This window comes from Zonotrichia albicollis, chromosome 1, assembly GCF_047830755.1.
Source record: "Zonotrichia albicollis isolate bZonAlb1 chromosome 1, bZonAlb1.hap1, whole genome shotgun sequence".
Taxonomy (NCBI): domain Eukaryota; kingdom Metazoa; phylum Chordata; class Aves; order Passeriformes; family Passerellidae; genus Zonotrichia; species Zonotrichia albicollis.
The window spans coordinates 6,226,427-6,236,721 of NC_133819.1; the positions used below are offsets into that span (position 1 = coordinate 6,226,427).

Consider the following 10,295-nt stretch of genomic DNA (forward strand, 5'->3'; position numbering starts at 1 on the left):
CCAGCTCCTGCTATGATCCTCACACGTGTCCTCACATGGCTCCCGGTGGCTCAGAGTCTGTGCTCCCCACCCATGTGTGCATCCACGTGGCCCCTCCAGGCACCAGGAGTCAGCTGGGGCCATCACACGGTGGCCCTGGTCAGGGCAGAGGGAACATGTGCCAGACCACAACCACAAGGGTGGGCATGCTCCTAGATCTGCGTGTCACCACCAGTTCTGGCCCATCCTCATAAACCACTGAAGAATAAGAAAGCAAACTCACAGCTTGATGTAAATCAAGCTTAGAAAGTTTACGAGCCTCTTCTTTCACGAACTTATGTTAGTTATATATTAAAAAAAACCTGCTTGGAGCCAACAGCTGGTGTTTAACAATTTATTCTGGGGGTCAGTGGGTGGGGAGGAGGGCGATGCTCAGTCTCAGCAGGCCATGGCTGGCAGGGGGGAAACCCAGCTAGAAGTAGTTGACGACTCTGCGGATGGACTGGACGCTGGCGCTGCGTGCCTGCCACTCGCTGAAGCTGCCGAACTCGCCGCGCTCCACCACGTACATGCGGCCCCGGTAGTTGGGCTCCTCATACAGCACCCACCTGGGCACAAAGGGGGGGTCACCTGGGCCCAGCACCCTGATCCTGCACAGGGGCCGCTCCAGGGGACTGCATTTGGGCACTGCTGGACTGCAAACCACAGGGCCGGACTCCCAGTCCCACCCCGCACATGGAAATGCTCCTGGTGGAGTTCACTGTGGGCACTTCCCTCCACTCCCCCCAGTGTGGCCTGGCAAACACCCAAAGCCAAACTGGACCTTGCCTTTGGAAGATGTGTTGGGTTACACCAGCAATAAAACCTGGGCCCAAGGGCTCCCTGCTTCACATTCACATGAGCGTCACCATGTGCAACAGAAACAATTTAATAGCATTTGGCAGAGCTAAAGAAGGACATGAGTCCCCTCAGCCCCTGCATAAACCCCCTTTTAAGGGGCTGTCCCTTTTTAGGGACTATAAGGAGAAACATGAAATGCTTGATGGATATTTTGCCTCTTTGAACTCATTCATTAACTATAATGGGAACCATATTTAGTAATTTCTCTCTTTGTTAATAATTCCTAATGGCGTCTTTGATGCTTTCCAACAGAGAGCAGGGCTTGGCTTGGTTATCTTTATCTCTACATCCAGAATTAATGACAATTTTCCCTTGGAATGCAGTCAGATGGATACAACATTCAATAACCTTGGTGACTTTTGCATGCCTAACTTCTTCACCTGGCTTGGCTACATCGTTCTCTATCACCCTGCTTGTGTCATGTCTTTCTCCATTTGAAGGTCAAGTCAGGAGCAATTCTGATGCTCAAGAAGGACAATTTTGCTGCTTTTCTCCACTTCACATGCTCTTTCTGTGGCCACAAATGTTACCCCTGTCCTCTATGTGAGTCTGTCATGCTTCTTAACCAAATTTTGCCATTGCTCTGACAGTTTTACTGTCAGGTTACCACCCTGACATTACTGAGCTGTTCATCTCTGCCTCTTTCCTCTTTTCCCCACATTTTTAAAGATTTTATGAGTATCTCAGCTGCTTTTCCCGTTTATGTGCTCAACAATGACAGCAAGGCAGAAATGCAATCCTCCAAATAATTTGGTTTCTGTGGTCTGTCTTTGCAGGAATTCAGCTGGGACGCTGGGGTTGGGACCTGCTGAGTGTGGGATTTCCAGGGAGAAACTTCTTCAAGGACTGGAGGGGTAAAAGACTGCTGGGCCTTAAGGGTCAGACAACAGCTGGTGAACTCAGATCTGTCTAACCCAAAGCAAAAAAGCTGGAGGCTTTGGAAAAAATGTTTATATAAATAATACCCACGGGCATTATTTAAAAAACAAAACAAGAAAAGTTTGGGGTATTTACCCAAGGCACCTTACAGGTTCTTTGACATATTTGTTTTGTGTTTCTGAGAGGACATGGGGTGGGACTGTGGTGGTCCCTTCTCCCAGATCCTGTGCAGGACCAGCATGTGGATACAGCATGGAATATTGTGCCTTGGTTTTGTGAAAGAGCATCCTGCAGTATCAGAGCCCTGTGCTGACACGTGGTTCCTGCAAACAAACAACCTCCTTCTCTGGCACTTGTTGCAGCCAGTTTATATCCAAACTGGAATTACAAAATCATCCTCAGCCTTTTGCTTTGGTACTCCCTTTGCAGCACGTGGGGAAGGCTGCCCACTGCTCACCTGTGAGTGTAGTGTGCCCCCACCACATATCCCAGTGTGCAGTGACAGAAAGTGTCCTCAGCTTAGTTAACAACAATTTATAAAATTTTCCTCTTTCTTTTTAGCTCTTCTGCTCCAGGACGTGTTTCAACAACAGGTGGGGAACAGAGCAGGGGGAAGAGCAGCCCCTCACTGTCTGGTCTTTCCCAAGATTTCTGTCCAAACACATGGTTGGTGTGTCTGCCCCATTACCTGGAGGGAATGGGACAGGCTTTGGTGCAGAGAGAAGCAGTGAGTGACCTGGTGTGGTGATAAGAACCCCCACTGACTTGTCCCTCTGCTTAAGGGAAGGCTGAAAAAACCCAAAAAGCAAAGGAATAAAAGGAATAGCAGAAAGATGGGAGTGAAGTGTGCTGGCAGTGCAAGGTGATGAGTGAAGGACTGTATGGCTTACTTAGCTCTCCCTTTATTGCCTGAAATTTACGTTCTCTGAGACCATCAGTGAGAGGGGAAATCAAGTCAGTCAGGAGCCCAGAAAAAAATAAAAAAAGAGATGATCTTGTCCTCAAGCCCAGCATGGGAGAGCTGATCCAGGCACATAGCACACAGCCCTCCAACAGCTCAGTGCTGTGTTTCATTAGCACATCATCCCAGCGGACACGGGAATAAAATGCTCATGGAACCAACTCAAACTCTATAAGCCAACACTGGCTGCTCAAACTGAAAAACGAGGAGGGGAATGCTGTAGCATCAGCCTGAACCAAGCAGGAGGCTTTCAGAGGAGCTCAAAGTCACTTATTCTCCATGCAGGACTTGAGCAGTGCCATGGGCAGGTATCACCTTTGTTGAGAAATATGTGATGTTCATTGGGCAGCAGCATTTGGGTATGTGTTCTGCTTTGTATTTCATAATCTGACTGCAGAACACTCGTGAATGGTTCAGCAGAATAAATGGTTGGTCTGATTCCTTCAAGTTATTCCACTGTAGTGTGAAAAGCTCTTTTTGGGGTCTTCTGTGGGCCACAAACAAATTCAGCTTTTTAAAATTGCCATTTCTAGGCTGTCCTCAGTGGAGTGGCTGAGGCACAAAGGAGGACAAGAACCTCACATCTTCATCTGAAATCAGATGATCCCATATGTGATACTGGAGCTCACCACAAACCTGCAGCAGCTTCTGAGGAGGCGGTGACACCTCAAAACTGCTCCAAAATAGCAATTCATTGCAGTGTGCCTTAAACAGCTTTGCCATCACCCTTCTGGCTGTGGGGACAGCAATTGCCTGCCCCAGAAAGGCAGCAGGGAAGGTGCTGGCCCCCTCAGGCTCACCATGCACCGTGCCAAAGGCTGGTGTTTGTCTCCATTGCCATGTTTCCAGATGATCCATCATCGCTTCCCGCGGGCACAGCCACCTCCACAAAGCGCAGGCAGCAACTTTTTATCAGCACATGACACCATCCATGGGTTTTGAAATGGAAACAAATATTTCTGTATCCAACAGATGTCATGTTGTGGGAATTGAGGGTGAAAATCACAGAGGGAGACTGTGGCTGAAACTGCCTTTGTCTCCACTGACCCCATCTCCTCTGCTCCCCAGACATCCAAAGATGAGTCCTGGGAGAGATTTGCCAGGTTATCCCCAGCACTATCTGCAGCTGCAGCATCTCTGGAGGCACCTGGGTTTAGAAGATCCATCCAAAGGAGAAAAGTGGTGCTATAGGGTCCCTTTCTCTCCCTGCTCTCACCTCACTGCAGTGATGCTCATCTTTCCCTCCATCCTCCTGCAGCCCAGGACAACAGGTCCCACAGTATTGTCCTGCCTTTAATTGCCTTTACAGACCTTTCCAAGCATGTCCAACACTGCTCTTCCCAGGATCTGAATGGAATGCTACAAACCTCAGCGAGTTTCCTCACCATGCTCCTCTCCATGCTTTATTTTTTTCTATTTTTCTCACTGCTCATGGACATTGAGAAGTCCTGTAATGTTAACACAAACAATCCAGACTCTCATGTGAGGGAGTGCAAGCCTTGTGCCTTTTCTGTATTTTGAGGGGGAAAATCAATCTGAAAAATTCAAGTGCTTGAAAGTTTCTGGGCAGCTTCCCAATTTCCCGAGCTCCAGGCTCTGCTGCAGGGACCCAAGCACTAAATTGGCCCTGAAGCTCTTGCCAGAGTACTCAGAGGCTCCCTTGTGGCTTTTGGTGTTGGTACTCAAATGCTCAGCACTAACAGGGTCCCTGGTGGGCTCCAGACATTTCTTCCCACCAGGAGTGGGTAGCTCTGCTCCTTAATGAGCTGCCATTGCCTAATTGGATTTTTGGAAGAGGAGAGGCCTTGGCTGGATTAGAAAGGCTCCTGCAGGACACTTGCTGCTGTCAGGATATCTTGATGGCAATAACCTTTCCCTATTCTTAGGGGAAAAAATGGACACAAAGGGTCCAGCATCTCTCACCAGATGTCTGTGAGCTGCACACATCCAGGACAGGTGAAGAACAAGGAATAAGCGCTCCCTCCTCTGCCCCAGGGCCTCCCTCCAGCCTCCCTCTGCCTGGCTCTGGGAAGGTGTTGTGGCATTCCCCAGCCCTCAGCAGGCTTGCAGTGAAAACACAATTGTCAGACAGAGAAAAGGGGAGACAGACAGAGAACAGCCGGTCTGACAAGAAGAGAAAAAACACAAAAAGGACCAACACCATGAGAAAATACAAACTGTCACCAAATATCACGGAAAAGGCAAAACTGACATCCTGCCCAGGCCTCCAGGAACATCTGCAGGGGCAGGAGGGTGGGGCTGAGCCTCAGCCTGGGCATCACCACCACGGTCAGCCCTGTCTTTCAGAGGCAGGATTTAATGCAAAGGAGAGGAGTTGCTGCCTTGGTTTTGCCATCACAGGAAAAGGTGTGGTGAGGGAACTTGCAAAGCAAAAGCCCTGACCTGCATCACCTGGAGCTGTTCATCCAACCTCCCTGAGAGCTTCAGCATGGGTGGAAAGGGGTGGAAAGGAAGGAAAGGAAGGAAAGGAAGGAAAGGAAGGAAAGGAAGATGGTTTTAGGCTTCTCATTTCATACACCTTAAAAAGGTGTCCCAGAGTTCCTGTAACTCGTGCTCAGCTGCCACCCTCCAGAAGTCACACTGCTTTGAAGCAGAGGGCAGGCACCAACATTCACCTTTAACCAAAGGCTTAACAAACATTTTAGGCTTTCTCCAAATGCCCCCAGCACTGGGAGGGTTTTCCATGAGGGAGAGATGTCTGCAGCCCCTGCAGTGCCCGGGGCAGCAGTGGCAGTGGCTGGTGTGGAGTTACTTACGCGCCGTCGCCGTACACTTTGAGGGCATTGATGCAGGTCTTGTCCCAGCCCTGTCCCTGCAGGAAGGAGCAATCCTCTGTCAGCTCCAGGCTGGGACCCCTAAAATGGCTCCCCTCAAATATTTCGATCCTGTAGTGCTCGCCGTGCTGGGGACAAAGGGATTGGAGTCAACAGCAACACCAAAACAGCACAACAAATCATTCCTCTGGCATTTATCAGACAGAGAGGGAGACAGAAGGGTGCTTTGGAAAGGGAATGTGAAGATCCATCCAAGACAACTGGTGCCAGCCTGAACAGAGCTCACACAAACTCGTGCTGCCTCCCAGCACACCAACCATGAAAGCAGCCAAAAACCCCTCAAACCTGTGCCCAGCTGCTCCTTCCTGTGCTGCTGCACCTTCCTGTGCTGCTGTGCCCATGCTAACACATCCTGGGGTGCCAGTGCTCAGGCACACAGAGCCCTTGTCCATCTGCAGATCCCCCCCACCAGCCCAAAGCCCCTACATCCCAAATGCAGCATCAGCTGCAGCCCCAACGCTCTGCACACCCAAACAGGAAAAAAGAAACATATCCCCAGTGTACAAAGATGTTGGATTATTCCCCTAAACTAACTTGTATTGCCTCCAGTTTCATGCATAGCTGCTGTTCCTCATGAGAGGAAAATAAAAACAGGGGGGAGAAAAGGAAACTTCCCCAGCATCATCGTTGCTGCGCGAGCCCTCGATGGTCATGTGTCACAAATGACTCTGGGGACATCTCTGCAGCCTGTGGCAGAGCTATGTGGGACAGAGCAACTCAAAGGATATTTTTAAGCCAAATTCAAAGAATACCTAAAGGCATTTTTCAAATAAACAGCGTCAGCACACAAGAAGCTGGGCTGCCATGCCAAACCCTCAGCAGGCAGGCAGACACCGGGCCTGAGCAAACATTCCTCAGGGAATCTGCACTGCACAAACCCCTCCAGGCCCTCTCTGGCATCTCACAGGAACATCTTGGGCCAGGAAAGGAGGAGCACATCCTTGTGCTGGCCAAGGTCCAGGGCCTGGGCCAGAGCATCCTCCACGTATGGATCATGGAGGTGCTTTGGGAATGATGTTACAGACCTGAAACAGACCTGCTGCTGTGCCAAAAGCAGTTTCAGGGCCAGTGAGAAATCCCAGCAGCTCCAGCTGGGCTCATCATTGCCGCAGAGGCCCTCAGTGGTACGAGAATCAATGTGAAGACCCAACCCATACTCATTTCTCTTTGCTACCTTTTAATCTTCCCATTTAAAACCTTCCTCTGGACAGTGCTTTTAAAAGCTTGATAAGGGAAGGGAAAATAATGGGTTTAGTTTAGGATTACCAGGGTTGGAGGGTGGTTGGCAACAGCAGAGAATTCAGCTAAAATTTGCTAGGAGCAGCCCTATGGCCTGGTTAGGAAGCCCTTGGGCTGCCCTCTCCCCCTTTGGGTGCGTGGGGAGATGGAGCAGTTGCAGCTCAAACTTGCCTTGGGCAATGAATCTCCTTCTGGATTTCCCCATGAATATCTCACAGCAGCTTACATTAAAAGGAAAAGCACATGGTACCAGCAGGACCTTGCCATCTCATCTGGAAAACCACATGAATATCTCATCCCCTTAAAGGCACTGCGTTTCACTGTGAGAGGAAGAAGATGCATCTTCCTCCTGTCTGAGGACACAGGAAACTGTCTCGGCTTTGTGTCCTGCTGTTTTGGGAAGATAAACAAAACTCTACAACTTTTGTGAAAGTTGTAAAGCTGGAGTGTTTATTACAGCACTGGATGCATGTGGGAATCGTTCTCTTAAAATGACAGGTGTACTTCTGGGAACATCAGGTCTCTTTTTATCCCCCTCTCAAATACATATGCATACAAATTCACAATAGGTTCATACATATTCATTTTTATGAATTTCATGTGATATCTGCTGCTAGTTCTTTATCAGAAAGAATTCTTAGGTCAGGCTGACCTGCTCTCACAGCAGTCTCTGTCCCTCTGTCACTCTCTGTCTCCCCTCCCCTTATCTCTGTCTTTCTCTGAAGCAGTTTCTCTGAGCCCAGGGTTTTTGCAGCCAGACTACACAGCAAGCTGCATACTTAACTCAAAGATGTACATTCTACTTAAATCAAAATGGATTTCTACTTTGGAAAATTTCTACTTTGCCTCACTGCACAGACTGCTCTGAATGGGGACAAACCCAGGAAACTCCTTCCCGCTCAATGGGACACCCTATTCCTAAAGAACACACATTTTTATGGCACTTATTCACGTGGCTGCAGTGACCAGGATAAACTAAACCCAGAGGTGCTCCAGCTGGGAGAGCCAACAGCAGCAGATGCCACTCACCATGCCGATGGGGCGGCAGGAGCCCAGGTGGTCGCTGCGCCCGTTCCAGCGGTAGAAGTCGGGATATTCTCCATGCTCCAGAATGTACTGCTGCCCTCGGAAGTCGGGGTGGTCAAAGCAGACCCAAGCCCCGCTCTGGACACAGATGGAGTTGACCCTGTTGAGGAAACCTTGGTCCTGGAAGCTGTTGCAGCTGCCACAGACGTCCAGCTTCCTGCCCGTGAAGCATCTGCCTTCGTAGAAAGTGATCTGGGGGGAGGAGGAGAAAGGGCCCAGACTGAGGAGCAGGGACACAGCCGGATTCCCATTCCAAGCAGATGGGAATCTCTTGCAGATGCATCATTTCAGGGTGGTTTGGGTTATTTTAGCTGCTTTCCAGCAAAAGCATCACTGGCATTTTTTCCTAAGCAGCGTATTTGTTTTTCTGGGAAGGCAGCGCGTCCCGCATTTATGACACTTCTCGCCGCCTCGTGCTCACTCACACATATTTCCAGCAGGAATGTTTAAACAGGAAATTCAGCTCCCGAAACGCAGCTCCTTCTGCCACACCCTCCCCATCCCTGCTACCAGATTTGCTCCCGGGATCACCACTCACACCACTGCTGGCTCTGTTATCCTCATCCTCATCCTCATCCTCCACCCGGAGGATGCTCCAGCCCCAGGCTGAAAGGGAAGGGTCGGGTCGTTACTTACTTTTCCTGAGTATTGGGACATTTTCTGCTGGCTGCTATCCCAGAGCAAGAGCGGGAGCCAGCAGAGCTGCGATGGACAGACCATTGGACAGGGCGCTATATAGGGGCGGCCGGGGGGGGGCCGGACGGGGCCGGCCCGGCGGGGGCTCTGTAACAAAGCCGCGGGAACCGGGGCTTTGCCCGTCCTGCTTCGTAGGCAGAACCGCCGGTAACGGGGCTGCTGAGTCCGGACTTTTGATTTTGGGCAGATGATCTGACAAAAGATTTGCTTGGCAGGGCTTTGGTCGATTAGCAGCGCACATTTACTGCTCCTTTTTGGAGGACTTCTTTTTTTTTTTAAACACTTTTTTCATCTTTATTTCTATTTCGTGTTTACTTCCCCCTCTGTTTTCCCCTATTTTTTCTTTTTTTTTTTCCCTGTCCTTTTTCCTCACCAGCATCTCTAAGCATGGCACATCATTTCTCTATGTCAGAGAAATGGTTTGCTTTTTCCCAGCTTCTTCCCACCTCCTGCAGTGTGGCAGCCAAGAGAGGGTGCCCTTGAAGACTCCCCACCAACAAACATTGCACTCCATCTGTCAAACCAGTGGTTTCTCATTCAACCTTTGAACCCATCTAAATGGCACCTCCAAAATCCAAGGACCTGATCCCCTCCAAAGCACAGAGGTTGGGCTCCCAAACCCACTGATGTTACTCACAAGCATCGTTCTCAGGAATGTTTTGATCTTCCAGCACTGAAGCCCTGACTCACAGCTGTAAGTCAGGATTAGAGGAACTTTTGGACCATAAATTTACCCTATTAAAGTAACTTACATTGCAGCTATATGGGACCATAAAGTCCTCATCTGTGTTATAAGGATATCCAGAGATTTTAACTGTGATATTCCCAGGACAAACAGCAAAGGAAGCTCCCAGCCCATAAATCCCATCAGTTCATACTAATGAGCCAGGCTAGGAAGAGGTAAAGGCAGATGTGTGGGGGTGGCCCGTGGAGCAGCATGCAGAGATGTACCAAGGGGCCACATTAAAAGGAGATTTGTGCTTTTATGCTTTTTAATAGCTCTGCAAGAGACTTCACACACAGCTCCAGCTCACTGAATCCTCCTCCTCACTCACTGGCCCTCCATCACCTCCCCTTGCTGCTGCCTCCCTCCCTGGACCATCAGGCACATGTTTCAAATCAAACCCTGAAACCTCCTTTCTTGGCAGGCTGCTCCCATCCTCAGGTGTGCCAGCAGCCCCACTCTGCTGCTTTGGCTCACTGCTTCATCTCGAGATTAAAGACTGCTTCAGCAGAAGGGATGTCATTATTAGGGCTCAAACGTGTGCCACCCTCTCAATTAAGATGTAAAAGTTAATGAGCACGTGCGCAGACACACGTAGGCTGAGCTGGAGGATGTCACTGACTGGGATGAAGGAGAGAGGTGGCACTTTGTGCTGGGAGAGGAAACACATCCTCCAGCTGATGCAGGCAAACCTGCAGGAACACGGCTCTCACGTGTGTGTTGTGCTGTGAGGCAGGAAACAATGAAAAATAAAAATATAAAAAAAGAAAAATAAAAAATTTTAAAAAAAACCTGCCCAAAACCTCTTTGAAACACCAGTGCTAATTTTAAGGCGTTAGATTAATCACCAGATGGTGCAGGGAAAAGTAACAGCAGAAAAGTCCCACTTGGGAGAGCTGCAGCCAAGACAGGGGGCATCAGTGGTGTTCCCAAAAACGCAAAAACCCAAAACCAGCCACTCCCTGTGGCAGTCAGT

At 49.5% G+C, this 10,295-nt stretch overlaps 1 protein-coding gene across 1 annotated transcript; it reads right to left on the bottom strand.

Annotated features, from left to right (window-relative positions):
• Window positions 1-365: 365 nt before the first annotated feature.
• On the bottom strand, window positions 366-10,047 carry CRYGN (crystallin gamma N). Its single transcript, XM_005480437.4, has 4 exons — window positions 8,536-10,047; window positions 7,843-8,091; window positions 5,497-5,642; window positions 366-587 (listed from the first exon to the last, which is right to left on the bottom strand). The coding sequence occupies exons 1-4, from the start codon at window positions 8,617-8,619 to the stop codon at window positions 452-454; spliced, it is 615 nt and encodes a 204-aa protein (XP_005480494.2). The 5' UTR covers window positions 8,620-10,047; the 3' UTR covers window positions 366-451.
• Between the last annotated feature and the right edge of the window lie 248 nt (window positions 10,048-10,295).